This window comes from Agelaius tricolor, unplaced genomic scaffold, assembly GCF_023055355.1.
Source record: "Agelaius tricolor isolate 1412-34295 unplaced genomic scaffold, bAgeTri1.0.p SCAF_3, whole genome shotgun sequence".
NCBI lineage: Eukaryota > Metazoa > Chordata > Aves > Passeriformes > Icteridae > Agelaius > Agelaius tricolor.
In genome coordinates, this window is record NW_027269263.1 from 3,246,615 (window position 1) to 3,266,407 (window position 19,793).

Below are 19,793 nucleotides of genomic sequence, written 5' to 3' on the forward strand. Positions count from 1 at the left end.
ACCTGCTGCTTGACAACAAAGTAAAACCAACTCCACTGCAGCATGCAGCCCTTTTGTCCCTCGGCTTCTGAGCCAATCAACCTCCACATCTAACTCTGAATGAGTGCTTGAGTGCTTCCCAATTCACCTGCACCCTGCAAATGCCAAATCCAACAAATGGCTCACACTGCAGTAATCCTGCCATTCCCCCAAGGCAGCCCCTTGCTCTTCCTCCTCAGCAAAAGTGCTCAGGAAGCCTGTGGCACTTTCTGCTTCACTGCTGCTAAGAAGTGAATTTAGCCCAGGGTCAGAGAAAGAGATGGGCACTTTTCTTGGGCAGCAGGGCAGTACAGATTAGCACAAAATTGTTCTACTGGATAGGTGTTGCTCCACCTGCAGCTGCACTGGTTTCACCAAAATAAGTTTTAAGATGACCAGTTATGCCGTTTTCTGTTTTCTAGAGCACACATTTCTTCTATCAGAAAGGCAGGGAGAAGGGTACTATACTAGCAGAAGGGACAATGCCATGGGTGTCCTGCCCTGGTTTCAATTCCTGGTCCTGGTTTCCTTGTTCCCCCATGATGACAGGAGCTGGAAGTGCACTCAGGCCCTGGATCCAGAGGGGTGGAGGTGGGGGTGAGAGGGGAAGGAGGAAGAAGACAAGAGAGAGAGGAGGACATGTTATGCTCCTGAGCAATTCCTGCTATTAAGTCAACCAGCCATGGGGTCGTGTCTTGGTTGCAGAGGACAGTAAGGAGAACAGCAAGTCATCCATCACACATTTCCTCACCTCTCCCCACTCCCCCCAAACCCTCACCCTATCCTGAAAGATTTCAGTGTGATATGATTGTAAACAGTTCATGATTCCTCCAGTGCTAAGCCCACTACAAGCTGGGCCCACCCCCTCCCCCATTATGTACAATACATTCACCAACAACAGAAATTTATTTAGAAAGGCAACAGGTTAAATTCTGTAAACTGGATCCAGCTCCAAAACACACACACGTTAATACTACAAGTAAAATTCCATCATCGTCCTCTTCCACCCTGAAAAATATACCTGAGTTTAGCAGTCAATGAAAGTTTCCACCCCCACCCCACCCTCCCCACCCAAAAAATCCCTCAAACCCTGAATGAGACGCAGTCTCCTGTCACAGAAAGCCACTGGTTTGGGGTGCCCTGTGTGGTGATCCAGCTGCTTGGCTGGCTGGGCCCAGCACCTCTGCGGGTTTCCAGCACAAAATCCGGCACGGCGCCGTGCTCCACGGACCCGGGAAGCTCCATGCTGCTGGGGCCAGGGGAGGGTGGGAGCAGGGCCTGCCCCTCCTCTCCCTTGTCCAAATCACGTGTGGCTTTCGTCTTCATGAAGTCTGTCCTTTCTTGGACTAGCTCTGGAAGAGGAAGAACAAGAGTTGGAGCAGCTTTAGGAAGGAATAATCTCGTGATTGCATGCAACCAGTTCAAAGCTAACGCTAGCGATCTGCCCAAGTTCACAGCTCCCTCCAGTTCTTCCCACCCTCACCAAACACCTCAATCCTTTAACCATTGGGAGGAGAAAGACTTGCATTTCAGCTCTGCTCTCTCTAGCAGCCCTTACTTGATCCAGAGGCAACGCTGATGGTTTTTGTGATGTCAAATCTTCCCGGGCCATGGTTGCTGTAGGCATCTTCGGGAAAGGAACTTGAGCCTGATGCATTTGCATTCTGCAGTCAGGTTGAATGGAGAGAGTTTTAGCACATGAATGTCAGGAGCAAATCCCCACTCTTGGTTAAAACTACTTCACTGAAGGCATACATACAACATTAGCATACAAGCATTTGTCTTGTATATTCTGTCTGGCTTCCCCCCAAAACACAGCCCTCAACCCATGCCATTCCCCCAGGGGCTTAGCTTTAAGCCAAGTTCCCTGAATACTAGAAGAAGGAAGGACTTGATGCTGTGATGAGGACAAAACAGTAACAGTTGAAGGACATTCATAAAAACTGAACAGAGAATTGTTGAAGTAGCAGTATTTTCCACTTGGGAATAAAATGTGATACGCAGTCTTAGTGAGAAGTAACTTTCTGTGATGGAAATTTGACACAGAGAGAAGGGGCAAAGCAAGAGGACAAAAAGAGGGCAACATAAAGATGTTCACAACAAGAGGCAAACTTCCACTTTAGTCAGTGACTCTGCCCCACTACAAGCAAGATTAAATAAAACATTTGCAAAGAAAATGGCAAGAGTCCGTGTGATTAAGAGACGCTCAACCCTTGATGAGACATTAGCAAAACACTGTCAGGGGAAGCTCAGCACTGGTGTGGGGATGGATGAAGCAGGCTGACAGGTTCTCCATGACAGCAAGTGCTCCTTGCTTTAAGGAGGTGCAATGAGACCCTCTCTCCATCTTAGCACTCTTACTCCAAGAGTCCAAGAGCCACCTCTTAGCCTTTCAACTTGACTTGCCATCTCCTGTGACTTGAAGCCATATCCCTTCAAGGGTATCCAACACTGATGGTCACCCAGGCATCACCCCCCTCCCACCTTGCCTTCTTGCAGAAAACACGATCTTACCCCGAGGGTCTATACAAGTCCTGGGGTGGCCCCCCCATGCCACCTCCACTGCCCCTCTGATCCATCAGCAAGGCCTGAAAGTGACCCACGTTCTCCTCTCGGCAGCGGTACAGGGGGCCCTCCTGAGAGAGGCCATTGGCCTGGCCGGAGGCTGGATGATGAGACAGGTGAGCATTCACGGGCGATCCATAGGTCCTGGGCTGGAAGTGGCTGGCAGGATGCCGGGATCCATAAGGAGAGCCAGTCTGTAGCATCACCCCATGGGGAGGGAAAGCTGATGGGCCAAATCCCATCCCTGCACCCAGGTGTGGTGGGGGGGCTCCGTAGAGGAACTCCCCCGCTGCCACTGAGCTCTGCCTCTTAGTGGCTGCATTGTGGTTGTCCAAATCAAGAAACTCTTTGGGACTCTCCGCTCTTTCCTGGGACTCCTCGGACTTCTCATCTTCAGGCCCCAGCTCCTGCCCGTCACTCGGAGAAACCTCTTTGGCACTGGCTGCGTCCACGCGGTTGGGAGAGGCCATGGCGGCGCTCAGCGCCTCGCAGCCCTGCAGGCCCCGCTCCGGGAAAGGGGGCCTGCCCAGGGACGGGTGGGCACCGGGGTGCCCGCCGGGGCTGGCCTGGGCGTGGAGGGGTCTCTGCCAGTCTGAGTAGCCCTGCGGGCAGCCGTAGTAGGGCGGTCGCTGGTAGTGGTGGTAGGAGGGCTGGGGCTGCGGCTGGTAAGGATACGGCATTCCCTGGGGCGGCCGGTACCGCGGGAAGACGCCGGGGTGGGCGCCGCTTGGCTGGAAACCCCGCGGGGGGAAATGCTGGGGGTGGGAGGCAGGAGGAGGTGGCTTCCCTCCCATGACGGGGCTGAACCCCTGCAGGCCTGGGTTGATGTGGTACCGCCCAGCTGAATTTGGGTATTCCAGACCGGACATGTAGAGGGGATGAAACTGGTTGGGGGTGGCCCCCATGGAGGTGGCGTCCACGCCAGGGAGGCCAGTGCCCTGTCCCATGCAAGGCACGGCTGCTTCGGGCAGAGCCTTTCCCCCACCACACAGGGGCTTCTCCAGCAGGCTGGCAGCCAGCCCCTTCCCCTCAGGGCCGGCTGCCGGCCCCTCGCCCGCCGCCCCGTTCTGAGGCAGGGCGCCCCCCCCTCTTTCGGAGGCGGGCCCCAGGTCCCTCACGCAGCCCGGGTCGCCGGCGTAGCCGCTCTCTGCTGACCACGCGCCTTTGCCCTGCCCTGCCTTCAGGTCGCCCTTCCCAGCGGGGCCATCCCCCTCCCCATCCGGGGGCACGGCGCGCCTCGTGCACTCCATGGGCAGCGGGAGCTTGGGATGAGGTAGGAGTTTGGCGTAGGCCCCGTCGGGAATGCTGATGCACTGAGCCTTCTCGTCCATGCCCGCCAGTGCGTCCACTGAAAGAGAGGGAAGGAAGTCAAACACATGTGTAACTTTTGCAAATTTGGGTGATCTTTAAGAGCTGCTTCTTTTAAAAGTGCTCTTTTAAAAACTGCTCATCAGTTGCATCTCTCTGTGAAAGATGGCACGGGTAGACACTGCAGTTTGTGAGCCACCGCTAAGTCACAGCCCCTCTGGAATAACATGGCACACGTGTTTGCTCTGACACAGTGGTGTGCAGAGGCTGCCCAAAGGAGAGACAGAGCTGGGGTCCACATGACAGCAACATAAGGTGTTGGTGTACTGGCAGCTTGATTTCAGGCTGTCTTATCCCTTCCGGTCACAGAATTATAAAATAGTTTGGGTTGGAAGGGGCCTTAAAGATCATGTAGTTCCAACTGCCCTGCCATGGAGAGAAACACCTTCCACTAGACCAGATTGTTCAAAGTCCCCTCCATCCTAGTCTTGAACACTTCCAGGGATGGGGCATGCACAGCTCCTCTGGGCAATTTGTGTCAGTGCCTCACCACCCTCACAGAACAAAATTTCTTCTTAACATCAAATTTAAGCCCACCCTCCACAAACCCTGTTTGCATCCAGCTTGGGCAGAAGCACCACCATGCCCTGAGATACTACAGAGCTCATCGCAGCCATATTTTAACCAACTGTGGTTTGGAGATGAGACTGCTCTGTCCTGCAATCACTCGGTGTTCTCCCCTGTCTGTGTTCTAAATCCAGCAAGCTAAATTATGATGATAACTTTTAAGCAATGTCACACAAGGAAAGAGTTTCCTCTTAGTGCAAGGCACACAAGGGATTGATAAAAGATACAAGGGTTTTGATCTCTACTTTACCAGCTAGAATTAATGAAAAAGTTTTTTTTTTGATCTCTGAATTTTTTTGATCTCTACATTAGGTTTTATTTTTAAGGTTCTTTCCTTTTTATTATCTGTAGTTTACCGGATAGAACAAATAAAATTGAACCAGAAAGAAACTGGTAAGGGCATGCATGACATGTTGCCATCCCACCTGAACTGATACAGCTGCTCAGGGGCTTTTGGGCAGCCCTGGCGTGTGAAGATTTTAAGATGTTGAGAGCTCATAAGGCAGATGTGCATTTCAGAGGAGAAGCTGTACTTACACACACTCAAAGGAGTATATTTAAGGCATTTATTCACATAACATCTCCTCTCCTTACCTAACTCTCTGCAGATCCAATTTTTATATTAACTCCAGGTGAGCTCTAGAAGCATTACAGACTATGCTTTGCATTTGCACCTCGTGGCACACTGATAACTTGCAGGTAAAGCTGGGACAGAGGGGACCTCTGGCAGGTCTCAGTGAAACAAAACAGTCCCAGAAAAATCTAAGCAATGCCCTGAATAGAAAATGTATTCCAACTTCGATTTAAAAAAACCCCAAAACTGTGTAAAACCTCTGTTCCCCCCAAATATTTAATCAAGATTTGAATTATTTTCTGAGCAGTGGAGGCGACGGATGCAGGCAGGGAAGGTGAAGTGCTACCAGTGGGCACTGAGGGGTTACCTTGGTTGCTGTCCATGTCCATGGTCTGGCCGGTTGGATCCTGTGAGCTCCCATTTCCCATGGGTTTTGGGGGCTGGCTGCTGGCAGAGGCAGCGTGAGCCAGCTGGGGGAAGGGCCCGGGGAGGTGCGGCGGGGGCGGCTGGCGGGGGTGGTAAGGCACACCCGGCGGGCACACGCGGGACGACAGCTGCTGCATGGCGATCATCTCGGGGCTGTCCAGCATGGAGTCCCCGCCCTGGCAGCCTCTCTGAACCTGAGGCGGTCCCCCAAAGAGAGCGGCCGGCGGCTGTGGCATCCTCTGGCCGGCGCCTTTGCCGGGCGGTCGGATGTACCCTGAGGGAGGCACCCCGTGAGGTAGGAAATTTGATTGCTCGCTCCACTGGCTGGGAGGCAGCGGTGGCCTCATGGCCCGGGGGTCCATCATGTGACCCAGGACGCGGGGCTGCAGCGAGGGCCCCGGCCCCATGGGCGCCTTCTCCTCGGGCCCCACGGCCGGCTGGCCGGCGTGGCTGCCGTTCCACAGGGCCGGATGCGCGCGGTTCAGGTACTTGTAGGGCCGGTACATGTGTCCCGGGGGCACCTCCGAGCCCTCGGGCGCCTTCCCCGGGGGCCCGTTGTGCCGTGGCGGGAGGAAGCCCTGCTGGAACTGGGCAGGTGGGTAGACGCCATCGGGCGGGCGGCCCAGCTGCAGGGAGCCCAGGCGGGGGCCCAGCCCGGCCACGTGGGGCGGCGCCGCGCACGCCTGCTTCTCCGGAGTGCCCAGGCGGTGCCCGCGGTGCTCGCTCAGTCCCACGGCCGGCTGCGGAGAGAGAGGGGGGGGTCTCAGTGACAGCCGTGGTGCCTGCGGGGCCTGGGGTGCTGCAGCCCACGCGGGAGGGGCTCACCTGCATGGCAAAGTGCTGGTGCTGCTGCACCGGGTCTCCGGGATGGGGCTCGGGCACTCGCGGAGAGCCGTACAGCTTGGTGGGATCGGATCCACGCAAAGGGCCGAAGGTTCCTGGCACCGCTGGTCTCTGAGGAACGGGGAGAAATAAAACAATTTGTGAAGTGCATAAAAGCAGCAGAAGTACTGCAGGTGAGGGGAAGCCAAGGCTGGAGTAACCGCACAAATAAGCAGCTGGACTGTTTTGGAGGCACTGTGGAAAAGCTGCACACTCTCTTCTGTGAGGTGACACAGCCTTATCAAAGCCATTCTGTCACACCTCAGCCACTCACTGTTGTCATGATATTTTCTGAAAAATCCCCGTGCCAGGATTTTTTCTCCTGAGAAGCTGAGAGGCCTCAGAAACGAAATGTAAACAATGATTATCTGCTGCTGTGGAATGCAACAGGTGCATCTGCGATTGGTCTCATGTGGTTGTTTCTAATTAATGGCCAATCACAGTCCAGCTGTCTTGGACTCTGGTCAGTCACAAGATTTTATTATCATTCCTTTCTTTTCTTTGCTGGCCTTCTGATGAAATCCTTTCTTCTATTCTTTTAGTATAGTTTTAATATATAATTTTCTTTTAATATAATATATATCATCAAACAATAAATCAGCCTTCTGAAACATGGAGTCAAGATTCTCATCTCTTCCCTCGTCCTGGGATTCCTGCAAACACCACCACAACTCACCCTGAACTCAAGGCTGCAATACACTCACTTGCCACCCAAATACTGGGCTGCAAGAAAGAAAGCTGGAGGGGGCAGTGGTTTGCTTCAAGAAGAGGAATGGACCACAAGAGTATGGAAGCAGGAAGACAACAGGGAGTGTGCTGGATTTCCTTCAAAATACTCAATGCCTCCAGCTCTCCTACCGCCTCCCACTATCTGCAGCAAAAGAATCACTCTAAAAATTCTGTTTGATCTCTAGCTAAAAGGGCAAGGGATAGCCTAGATCTCAGGAGAACGGCAGATACATCACACCACAAGCAATCACTGGTTAAAATGGAAAAGGCAGTGAAGGATGGGTGAGGAACAGCCCAGAAGGGAGGCAGAACAGAGGTGGCATTCAGAGAAGAAATGCTGGGCTAAAGATAGGTCACTGCTGCAGTCCAGGGTGGCCTTTGTTTGATTCAGTTTACTGCTTTTATAAATACTCAAAGCACAAAATGCAGTAGTACACAGATGGCACGAAGTTACCAGGCATCTGTAAACAATTGAGACAAAAGAAGACCAGATTGTTCAGCTTCATAAACTGGGGGGTAAGGGAAGAAATGTTACAGCTTTCCATGCACACTGGGGCTACTCTCCAAGGAGAGAAGAGAAGGGGGCAATCAGTTTGTGCAACCTACACTGGGACATGCCAGCCATGAGAAACATTAGGAGATTGCCCCCACCTAATGTGGCAAAGACTTAAATTGTACCAGTTTAAATCTAAGGGTTGAAAGGAGGAACCATAGCTCTGACCCTTTATCTCTGGGGAAAGGTTCCTGACGTGCACTAAGGATTTCATGGTAGGAAGTTTCATTCTCCTTTACCTCCCTCCCTCCCTTGTCCTGACGGGCAGAGGACAGCAGGAGCTGCTCTCTTACCATCTGTCCAGGATGTGGCACAGGGCTGGGCATGCCGCCGTACTGCAGGGAGCGGGGGAAGCCTCGCCCATTGGAAGGGCCCACTTCTCGAGCAGCCTGCATGGGGTTGCCACTTGGGTCATCCACAGAGGACGAGGAGAAGGAGGAGGAAGAGGAAGAGGAGGAAGAAGCAGGAGCCCTGGAAGCAGCTCGATATGGAGGAGGTTTTCCTCCATTTTCCAGGCGTTGCTGTCTCTTGCCGGGCCCATCTGGGTCTCGTGATCGAGTCCAGACGCTGCCTGTGCTGGAGCGGCCGCTCCGCCGGCTCCTCTTCTCTCTTCTCCCATCCTCTCTGATCCAAAACTCCTCGTCTGTGTCTCCATCTTCCCCAGGGAAGTGCTTCATCATTGCTCGGTGGAAACACCTCTCCAAGTTGTAGGCCATCTTTGTGTATTCTGCAGTCAAAAACCCCCAAGAACGTCAGAGCCTCGTAGAGAGAAGCAATTAAGCAATTATGCAACATCAGATAAATCATCTCCCCTCTGCCAAGTTTCTCCAAGGAAGACTTTTGTTTCTAACTAGTTGGCTTTGGTTCCTAAACTCCATAAGCAACACAGCATCAGTTCTGTTCAGTAACCCCAGCAGAGGACAGGCACACAGGCATGACAAAGTACCACTGGCAGCAGGGCCTGCAGAGTCAGCATTAACTCAGTGTTCCAGCCTAGTGCCAAGAATTACATTAGGGGAGCACCACCTCTGCTCACAGAGATGTGTGACCTGCACAGTTAGCCAGCAGGAGTGCTGAGAGAAGAAATGTGAACTTCCAGCAATGCTATTTGATTACTTTCAGAGGCTTTTCTTGGACTCATTCAGGTCTCTGCTGTGGGCCACAAGACAGAGGAAAATCAGCAAACACATTTATCTGTGTAGTTTCCAAAGCACTTGTTGACCCTGACATGAAAGCTATTGCCAACACCAGTGTCCCTGCTGCACCATTTGTACTGGACAGTTCTGCTGAGATGTGCTTTTACTTTTTGTTGAGTGGATAGGAAGGAAAAGACATGTGAGAGGTGCTGGTAACAAGGCCTTAAAGCAAGCGACTTTCCAGTTGTTTCCACTAAACTAACCCTGAAGTTCCTTGAGGAACAGAGTTCTCCCATTGGCAGTGCAGGTATGCTTTTACTTGCAGCCAACAGCAACAAGCTGATTTGTTCTTAATGCTGCTCTCCCTTTCTCACCAGGTGTTGCTGGTGAGACAGTCTGCAGTGATGACCCACCATATGGGAACTGATTTCTTATCTAAGCAACACATAGAATTTTAATTGGTGTGGCAATTAAACCCAGGATTTCCCATTTGCACACTCACGTTGTTCCTTCAATAGCCAAGGAAGCTAAAAACTATGCTTTCCATCAAAAGGACAGGCATGGTTCACTCCTCACTTTCCTGTGGTACTCAACAAACACTGGCAGTTAACCAGACTGCAATGCTTTTCATTCTGTATTAGTTACTATGAGGAAAAGGGGCACACAAAAGCACTTGAAGGAAAGAGCTCCAAAGAAACAGACTCTCCTCTCTTTGTGTGCTCTGCCTTCACCATCTACCACCATGGCAGTCCTCAGTATGCCATGCCCCAATTCAGCCTGACCAAACTGTGCTAAAAGCCTCACTAAAACCCAACGCAGGTCTCAGGAACTATTACCCTTTCATCTGGTCTCCCAAAAATATTCTGAAAGAGCACAATCACAAATCAAGTACTGGTGAGGAGGAAGAGGACACTGCTTGCTTTGGCTGAGCACTGCAAATAGACAAATGCAACATCTTACTGCTCTTACCACTGCCTTCTCCGTTGTACTTAAGACAGTTCCTGAACATAGTCTTCATATCACCCACAAATTCATCCTTGGTGCAGTACTGACCTCCATTCAGCTTCTTCTCCATGCTGGAGATATCCATGGGGGCCTGGAATACAACCAAACTTCCCTTCAGTTACAGAAAGCACAGTGGGGCTTACAAAGTTAGAGCTCAGAGAGGGCATGGGCAGCAGAGGATGCTCTCCAGAGAGGCAGCCAACCATTTTTGGTTTTCTTGACTTGTAAGGCTAGAAGGGACTGCCAGAATCATGGAGATCAACTGTGAGAGTAATACAGCCCATCAAACTTCAAAACACTTCCAAAAAACTGCATCCCAGTCAACAAAGGGCATCAGTCAAGATGGCTGGGCCACTTTCCATACCTTAATGATCTGGTAGTAGTTGGGAGCATAGGATTCATCAACAGGCTCCAAGAAGGGCCAAGAGTCCTTGTGAGCCTTCACCACATCTAGAACTGGCAGTAGCAAGAGAAAGGTGAATGGTTACACTCACAAACACACAGAAGCATTTCACTTTGAGAAAGCTGGAGTGGGACTAACCTTTGTACATGGCTGTGAACTCATCGTCCAGTTCAAAGCTGTAACGGGAAGCACCATAGTGAATATGCAGACTGAGAATAGATAAGACATGCTCTGTACTTCATCTTCTCCTCCACCCATGCAGTGCCATCATGCTGGCCAGCAGGCCTCCTCACAAACCCTCCTCTCATATGGACCAAACCCAGATGTTTCTCAGCTTACTCCTCTCACTGCTCTCCATCCTCACTTCTCCCTCTGCATTCCTGTGAATGATCACACTCCTCTCCTTGCCATACTTACTCTGCTTCAATACACTTGTGTGCTGCAATGCCCAATTGTGTACTCACATGTCCTTGGTCCTTCGCTCCTCCCTGCCAGGGGAACTGGGATCCAAGTGGGAAAGCTCAGGGGGCAGCTCCTTCCCCTGTGCCAGCAGCCACGCCCGCTCTTCACGAAGTTTCCTCCTCCTGGCCCGTTCTGCAGTGGGAAGAGATGAAAAACCATTCAGCACTCTTGGCCCATATTTGGCAGGGAAACAGAAGGTGTTCCTGCAGCTCTCAAGAGCTCCAGTGAGATGGTCTTGTTCTTTCAGCAAAAGCAGCACCAGCACAGGAGCAGGTGAGGTGAGAATACAGTGCACCATCACCACGCCTCATCATCCTCCCTTGGTTACAGTCACTGATTTTGAAGCACCACTGTAACACAGATGCTGCCTTAGGCAACTTCCAGAAGTGGTGTGGCACAAAGAGGGAAGCTCAACACCCAGCCCTAGGCACAGCACAGCACTATGGGAAGAGCTGGCTTGTTGTTATCTTCCTTTAGGGGCTTCACCTCAGGCAGGTGAACTTGAGGCAGCTGCCTTTGCACGGAATGGGATGAGGAGCAGCGCTGAGGGAGGGAAGTTCTACCAGCTGAGTGGCAATGAGTAACTGGGGTCATTGTTATCCTCCATGGCTGGCTTTGGGAAGATTGCTCAGGTGGGTCCTCATGGCCAGCAGCCAGAGTGAGCAACCTGCCACACACGAGGGCCACTGGGACAGCTTTCGTTTAAAGAAGTGAGACACAGGAAGAAGCAATGCTGGTAATATAACCTGTGGTTTGCAACCAGACAGCTGGCCAACAGATTGCTTCATAATAGAAAGTTTATGGGCTCTTATGAAGCTCATTTCCTTTTTCTTATAGGAAATCTGAATTCATTTGACTTGTGAAACACCTGCGGTTGGACCAACCTTCTGCAGGAGCAGAATTCTGTGAAAGTAATGTTCAGGGAGAGATGTCACAGGAACAGGCCACGTCAGGGAACACCCAGAGTGAAAGAAAGATGAGGGAGACTTGGCTAACACACTCTGGCAGAGGCTCTGCCTTTGGAAAATGCCAACTACTCAAGAGATACCACCTCCGGTGGAAAAATGTTTATTAAAGCCCTACTCTGTCAGTGAAAAATAAATTTGGGATGGAGGTTGAAAGCACAAGAAAAGTAGGAATAGCTACAAGGTGAGTGTTTGTAGGGACATTCATTGGCAGATATGTCAAAGACTGGTAAAAGAAAGCCCAGATTTGTTGTTAGAAGACTCAGGGTAGCACTGAAGTTGGGATTATAGGACTTGCATCTAAGGTGTCCCACAGAATCTAAGAGAATTGCCTGACCAGAAGTCCAACACCCCATTTCAGGTAACAGAGAATATCTGAGTCCAAGCACTGTTCAGAATTCATGCTGCTTTCATAAAATTTGCAATCCTTAGATGGCATTGCAATGGCTGCCTAAGTGAGAAAGCTGAGGAGAACATGAAGTGATTATTTGGGCAGCAAATGGAAAATGTCATGACAACAGCAGCCAAGAGGTAAAGCTTGTGTAGATTGTAGAAATCCACCAAGGTCTGCCAAGGATCTGACCTGGTAAAGTGACAGGAATCAAGGAGTGCTACCCTGGTACCAGATCTCAGCTAGGATTAATAGCAGGAGCCTCTACCACAGCTAGTGATTAACATTGTGTGTTCAACATCACTGCCAGAGCTCATTCTCATACTGTTGGCCCAGGTCAAGTCCTACCCAGCAGCTTTCAAAATCTAAATAATGCCCTAAAAAATACCTCAAACAGTTAGAAACTCATATATGTGAGAGATTATGTTGAAGCAGCACCTGGAAAGAGAACTGGGAAACTCTAACCTGCTGTTGTGGTAGAAATGTAGAAAGCTTCCCTAACTTCTAAATTCAGGAGAGTGCAGATGGGCCCAGCAGGAAACTTGCTACCTGGGGGCTGTGTTGGAGCTGGGGAAAGTGTAATCTTGGGCTGGAAACAGGAATGTGATGTTAAAACAGGAATGCCATCCAAAACTGAGAAGTGAACTTCATCACAGAGAAGATATTCCACATCTTCCCTCTACAGAAGGCCATGCAAAATTAATACTACATTCCAAACAGACTGAAAATTAGAGGAAAATCTTTGTTACCCTAAAATTTCTGTTGTCAGATGTCCAGTTTTAACAAGTCTGAACCAAGTAAAACAAATGACTTAATTTTCAAATCATTTCCTCTCCATCATAAGAACTGTCATGACAACAAATGCTAGTGATGGGTGTGCTTGGTACTAAGAAAAGATCATTAAGAAGCCAGTTTTACCTGGAGAGCTGCTGATTCTAGGGATAAAAAAATACTGTAGTGACTGAACTGAACAAGTCAACATAACCTTTGCAAACAGGTTTTGCACCAGCTTAAAAGAAGACTTCTCCTGACTAAGCCTAAATGGACTAGAAAAGAGTTTAAACTAAGTGAAAGAAACTGCACAAAACAAAATTAAAGCACCTGTGCCAATAAAAGCAAGAATGTATGCTAACTTCTCTTGAAAGAGGCTACTGCTCAACCTCACACCAGTTTCTTTGCATGGTTCTGATGTCTTTGAATCCAGTGATGTAATGATTGCATTTACCCAGAAAAGGAAGTGGCTTATAACAAACCAAAACTATTTTACAGGAACATTTATCTTTGCAGCTCTTGTGGAACTTCATGACTAATTTTGTCGATAAAGATGAAGCATTAAACCACAGAGGATATGCAATTTGCCAGGGGAAGCAGATATCTGTGGCAGATATGGGAGCTGGGTGAGTCTAGATTTAAAGCACCTGATTAGCTAGGACTAGCAACCAGGAAGGCCAAGGAAGTAATTGGTTTCTCTAATGGTTAGAAAGGTAAGCAGGTAAAAGAAGCTATACTTAGATAATATCTGGCCTCCTACCAAACATCTGGTAGCAAACTGTTTCATTTTGGAAAGTTTACAAGGGTAGCATGAACTTAATATTTTTTTCCCTTTTCTGATTCTTTATCCACTTTGGGACTCAATTATACTGATCCTGCTCCACATTGCCACAGCTTTCTGAGGACGTTCAGCCTTTCCATGGAACTACAACAGCCCAGCCAGTCACTGTGGAAGGAAAGCTAAAGGAATGCCCCTTAAGGGAGGCCAACAGAGAGAAATGAGCTTGCTCTGACACCCATACCTACATATACTGCCTGCTCTCTGTGCCTTGATCTGATGCATTCAACACAACATGGTTGTTTGCTCCAGAACAGCTTAAATCAACATTTAATTCACAACCACAAACGTTTTAGACCAACACCTGAAATTGCCACCTCTGGTGCTCTATGTAGCCTGTCCCTTCATCTTTAGTTCTCCAATTGGTAAGGCCAGGAGTAATATAAAAATACTACTCTTGCTACTCCCATGTTATCCCATTCCCTTTCTCCTCAAAGGGAATTCTTCTTCCATCATGCCTTGGGCCAAAAGAACCAAATGCTATCCCAGTGAGAGAAAAGCAAGCTAATCCTGCACACAGGGAAATCATGAGGAGGCAAGTGGGGAGACAGAACTGAGAAACAACATGAATAGTAGGAGAAAAAAAATTTTACAGCTGGAGCAAGGAAGAAAATTAGCACAATTTGAAGAAGACAACACAGTCTAAAGGTGCCCTAGAGAACAGCCACCAACACTGAGAGGACAGACAAAGGAAAAGAAACTACACTCAGACCAACTTATCAAAGGTAAGCACAAGAAAAGATTCTCATTAGCAAGTCTGGCAGGGGAGGAATGCAAATGGCAGACTTTAATTCAAGATCTCAGCCTTGACTTTGAAAGCTTCCACTCCTGTTCCACATTGGCTCCACGTTACCTTCCACTGCTTTGACCTTCTCCTCCATCTCCCTCTTCCTCTCCTCCTTTAGCAGCTGTTCCTGCTCCCTCTTCTGCACTGCTATAAGGATCTGGCGCTCCTCCTCTTCCTCTCTGCGCCTCTGCTTCTCCATTGAGCTCAGCACATTTGGGTTTACCTGTAACACAGTGATGCACCAAAAACTGTAACTCAGTGGCTCCTTGAATGCTGAGCAGAGGCAGGTTTACTTGGAGGAGGTATTAAAGCACACCTACAATGGATGACTGGGAGGAAAAAAAGGGGGAAAAAAGGATTTGAATGTACGATTTCCTAGATGAAAAGCAACATGGAAAGGGAAGTTATTTGCCAAGCAATGAAATCCTACTGACACAAGGACAATGGAAGGAGAAGCGATGGGTTAGACAAGCTGCCATTCTGTCAGGGATGCACCGCCCGCATTTCTCTTCCCTTCTGGGCAAAGGATTCAGGCTGTTGACACCCTTACACAACACCTCTACCTCTTCCAGCTAGCAGAGCTCTGCTTGTAAGTGTGAGAAGGACTACTTTGCCAAACCTGTCTCTGCTGCAAAACACAGAATACTTCAATAGGAAAAGCATCTGGTACAGCCCTGCGTCAAGGTATCATTAGGAATGTTTTCCTTTCCTGTTCAAAATTTCTGTGTGCTAATCTCCCCTGAACTGGCTCTCATTTGTTTGTTTGGACAGTTTTCCTGCTGGGTCCCAAAACCAGTTCTCTCATTCAAGGACACCTGGCTCTTTATTGCCCCACTTTCTCACCTCCTCACTGCCAGCAGGCTGCAAGGCTGTGTTTGATCCTACTTAAGACTTCAGGCTTCCCAGACCAGGGACTGCCTGCTTCTATTTCTCCAGTAAAGTATAAGGTATGTATATGGAAGTGTGGAATTATCTTTATTACCTTAATTTAGTTCTAAGACAAATGTATCAGTCATCCACCAGCCACTCCTACCCCTGTGGCCAAGATATTCTTCCTCCATCATGCATTGGGCCAAAAGAACCAAATGCTATCCCAGTGAGAGCAAAGCAAGCTAATCCTGCACAGGGATATCAGCAGGGAATATCAACCAGAAAAAACAATGTCCCTACAGTTTGCTCCTACTTCACTTTCAGGGAATAACCAGCAACCACCACTTAGGCAGAAGGCATTTCCTGAGGATTAGCAATCAGCCGGGGTCCGTTGGCTGCTGCTCAGACCATCAACTTCTCCAGGCCCATTATTAACCCCCAGGGAAAAAAAATAAAAAATTCTGGCACCACGATTACTATTTTGTCCTTGTTTCATTGCCCAGGAATGGAACCTGGGGGTGTTTTGATGAAGGCCTAGAAATGTTGTCTGGTTTCAGTGCACATTCATTCCCCCTCTGCCTCCCCTTCCCCTGCACAGCCCTGTGCCGCCCTACAAACTCCCACTCCAGCTGTCTGTAGATGAGCACCATGCATCATCACCAGCAGAAACAATACATTAAGAGAATTATGCTTCACCCACCAACAGTCGCAGAGAAGTGTCCAAGAGAGGGTCATGGGACTCTTGACAAAATTAGGACCATATCCTGCATTTAGGGACAGATTGGGCAATAAAACCCACCTATTCTGTGCTGATCCTTTAAGGTGAAACTCAGACTTTCATCTCACCACAAGGGAACCATTCTCTTATTTTCCATTTTATATCTTTGTCAAAATGTTATCACTTTACACATCTATCTCTTTCCTAGGGAAGTCATTCTGTGAGTTCAGGTGCCTTGAGATTAGCCAGCTTCTCCTCACAATCAGTTTGAAGTTTGTTTCTCAACCCCTCATTCCATCCAATTATTCCTAGTTATGCTCTTCTGGCTGAACATAAAATTCTCCTTCTCTTCAGTCACATTCCAGCCTTTACCTTATGGACTCCTCAGACACTTACACAACACTCCCACATTTCTACAGCTAGATTAAATGTTTTCTTATAAAGCAATCCTTTCAGTTCCTTGGCATGATTATTCCAGTTGTCTCTCAGACCTTTCCTCCCTGATCAATATCTAAACACCAAGATGCCCAGGACTGTACTATGACAAGGACAACAGGTCAAGAACCTAGAGAACTGGGTTCTACATTTCCATTTCTGATTCTTTTTATATCCCTTTCTCAAAAGCTCTGCCATCTGATTTGCTACTTGTGAGCTGCAAACAACTTCCTTTCAGGCCTGATCCTGACCACTGTCAAACAGTTTTCCTCTGACTTTCTTGATAAATCTTTAAATTGCAATAGGAACCAAAAGAGCCAGGTAAAGAGAAAGAGGTGAGCAGGAACCCGCCACCAAACTTGGTATGCCAAGATATTTTAATGAGGATGTGACCATCAGCCTTTGCATTCTCAAACCACTACATGTAAGCCAGCCTGGCATGTTAGGATTTCTTTGATTGCTGGTACACAGGTGAGACCTTCCCTTTCCCTAGATTAATACAACTTCCATCACTCATAGCCTAAGGAAACAGGAACACAACATGCAAGCTGCAGTGCTCACACCAGAACCTCTCCAAGCCTGCAGGGCACACTCAGCACCCTCAGCTTTAATGGCATGACACAGGATCCACAGCATGCTCCAGAGCAAGCCAACACAAATATGGCATCAACAAAGCACTTTTAAACAAAGGAGAGGGTGTCATCCTACCAGATCTAGAAAGCAAAGGGAAAAGCAGAAAGCACAAACACAGCATAGTGAGCCCCAAGGACTGCAGTAGACACCCACAATTGCACTTATTCCCTGCAGCACTTGCAGGGCAGCAACAGTGCTGCATGGTCTCTTTTAGACACTTCAGACACAGAAACAACCTGATTTTCAGAGGTACCTCTGCCTGATGTCCCACCTAAGTCCATTGGGGACGAGTGCGCTCAACTCAGGGTTAAAAAAAATACACAAACACGAACCAGTGAACTCCTACTGGTTGGTGGAAGCAGACACTTGTTGGAATGACAAAAGCAAGAACCAAGCACAAGTTAAACTTCCTTCCTGACCATGGAGGAGGCAGAAGGAGGTGGCAAAAGGACAGGACTCTTCTCCAGCTTCCTCCCCACTCAGAGGATAAACACCACAGAGACCGAGGCATCACCGCCTCCTTCCCTCCGGCAGAGAGCACTCCAGGACACAACATCACTGCTGTCCCCTGCCCTGAGACTCTGAAAGAGCCAAACTCCTGCCTTTAGCTCTGCTCTCCAGACACTGGGTATCAGACTTCAGGGGCAGGAGGCCAGAAGGCGCGGGTGCCCTGAGTGCCCTGGCCCCTCATCTGCCAAACCTTCCCCACTCAGGTTTCCGCAGCAGCTCTCCTAATGAGGGTGCTGCTCAGGCGGCTCTTAATGAGGAGCTAATCTGAACCACCTGTTGAGAAATCCCCCGCAGGATCAGGAGCCCATGGATCAGTTACATCTCCAACTCAAGCAGCAGCCAGGAGAAGGAGGTCACCTGTACCGGGCTGAGGCTTTGTGCCCCAGGCTTGCCGGCTGCCCAACCCGGCTTGAGGAATAAGCCATCAGACATGCTGGCACTTCCCTGGCTGTCCCGTGGCAGGGATGGCCTCACATCCTGCTAGGGAGCAGTGTGACCATCACCACTGTGGTGCTGGCTGGCTCCCTGTCCCGGCACAGCATGTGCCAGGAGGGCCCCTGCTCGCGGGAAAGGTTTCACTGGCCCACAGGCAGCAATTAACAGCCCTCTGCTGCTGCAGACCTGGAGCACCTGCGGTACTGATTAGCATCATTCAGGCTCCATGTGTTTCCCACTCCCCTCCTCCTCTGGGATTTCTGCTGCCTGTGAACAACCACGTGTCCCTGTGCTTCCTGCATGGTGGGCTTTGCAGAGAGCAATTCTGGTCCCAAACTGACCATCGCTGCGGTCTCATTTTCCTCTCGGCAGGCTTTTATCTGCAGCATGATGAGAGGTTCTTCCTTCCTTTTATTCATCTGTTTCTAAGTAATTACATTTATTGCACAGGGACCTGTACTTTCTCCTTTGTTTTGGGGGAACCCCTGACTCTAGCTCACATGGCATATTCCCTGCAGCCTAATTTCCCAGGGTTTGACAAAACACCAGGTAACTACGTTTCCATTACATCTACAGTGAGAGATTATGCCTCAGCCTGATAGAATTGAGACAATTTTTTCCTCTGAGGCTAATCTGGCGTTGTCTGACCGATTGCTTTGGGTAGCAGTTGCCAGTTCAAAGACCCCCCATCTCCACGGCCCCGTGTCCCTGCCTGTGCTGGTGTGGCTGTTAGGGGCTGTGTGGTGAACTGGATCGGAAAACTGATCTATGTTAAAAATAACCCCGACCAAAGAAAAAGGTTATATTTAACTCCAGTCATTTTCCTGGGTCTGGTTCACTGCACAGACCCTCAAGCAGCAGCAGTGCTGTTGCACTGATGGGGCAGAGAGGAGATGAGGGTGAGGAGGCACGGAAAGCGCCATTTGAGCCCACAAGGCTGCAGTTTGATAAGCATTTCTTTAGGCAGCCTAAATTGTGACTTCCATTTCCAGCTGACCCCCTCCTAGCTCAGCTCCATACTGCATCAGTCATTCTCTCCCTTGGCGCTATCTACACCCTCATGTGTTTGCAGCCTCACGTTTTCCCCTTGGCTGAATTTCTGTCATTTCCCTTTGTAAGCCGGTTCTTCTAGCCCTCTCATCCTTCTTCAACTTTTCTTTGAACTGCCTCGAATGTGCCAGCACTTTCATTGAAGTGGAATTCCCCAGACTGAGCGCAGATTTCCATATGCAGCTGCAGCGGGGTCTGCGGCGGGGCCGGTTCCCTGTGCGATCCAGAGGGCAGCACCTCCCTGCTCGCCATAGAAACCCCGGGTGTCAGCCTGCCTTTGACGGGCATTACCACCCATCTCTCTTTCAGCACGGGCACTTTCAAGCGACTCCTTCCCACTGAATGGCGATGCTGCGGTTTATTTCTTCCCCCAGGAGGCATCTGCTCTGCCTCCCTCCGTTGTCCTCCCCCTCGCACCCCCCCTCACCTCCTGCTTGATTGGTTTGATGGGCTGATGGTCAGACATCCACCTGGGAGAAAACTCTGTCCGCTGCAGACGCTTCTCCTGAAACAGGGTTGAGAATTGAGGGAAGGAAAAAGAGAGTGGAGGAAATTAGGGCACATCGGTGACACTGGCAGGAGAAACTCTGAGGGCTAGAAGTGACCATGAAATCCCTATTAGCTTTACAAGGGTAGCAAACAAGCAAACTGAACTCAATCCAAGAACAGCACGCTGACTGCAGAGCCTGTTTTACAAAGCCA

The 19,793-nt window shown here is 49.6% G+C and overlaps 1 protein-coding gene across 2 annotated transcripts in view; it reads right to left on the reverse strand.

Moving 5' to 3' along the window:
* Positions 1-1,106: 1,106 nt before the first annotated feature.
* The window catches only part of CECR2 (CECR2 histone acetyl-lysine reader), a 146,462-nt gene continuing 127,775 nt past the window's right edge, over positions 1,107-19,793 (reverse strand). For both annotated transcript variants that reach the window (XM_071422185.1, XM_071422184.1), the window contains 12 exons: positions 19,519-19,596; positions 14,507-14,663; positions 10,691-10,820; positions 10,365-10,402; positions 10,188-10,279; positions 9,788-9,914; positions 7,976-8,409; positions 6,344-6,472; positions 5,460-6,258; positions 2,533-3,931; positions 1,577-1,682; positions 1,107-1,370 (listed from right to left, as the gene is read on the reverse strand). In XM_071422185.1, coding sequence (XP_071278286.1) covers positions 1,365-1,370; positions 1,577-1,682; positions 2,533-3,931; positions 5,460-6,258; positions 6,344-6,472; positions 7,976-8,409; positions 9,788-9,914; positions 10,188-10,279; positions 10,365-10,402; positions 10,691-10,820; positions 14,507-14,663; positions 19,519-19,596 — 3,495 coding nt within the window. In that variant the 3' untranslated portion in view covers positions 1,107-1,364. The remainder of the gene's footprint in view (positions 1,371-1,576; positions 1,683-2,532; positions 3,932-5,459; positions 6,259-6,343; positions 6,473-7,975; positions 8,410-9,787; positions 9,915-10,187; positions 10,280-10,364; positions 10,403-10,690; positions 10,821-14,506; positions 14,664-19,518; positions 19,597-19,793) is intronic.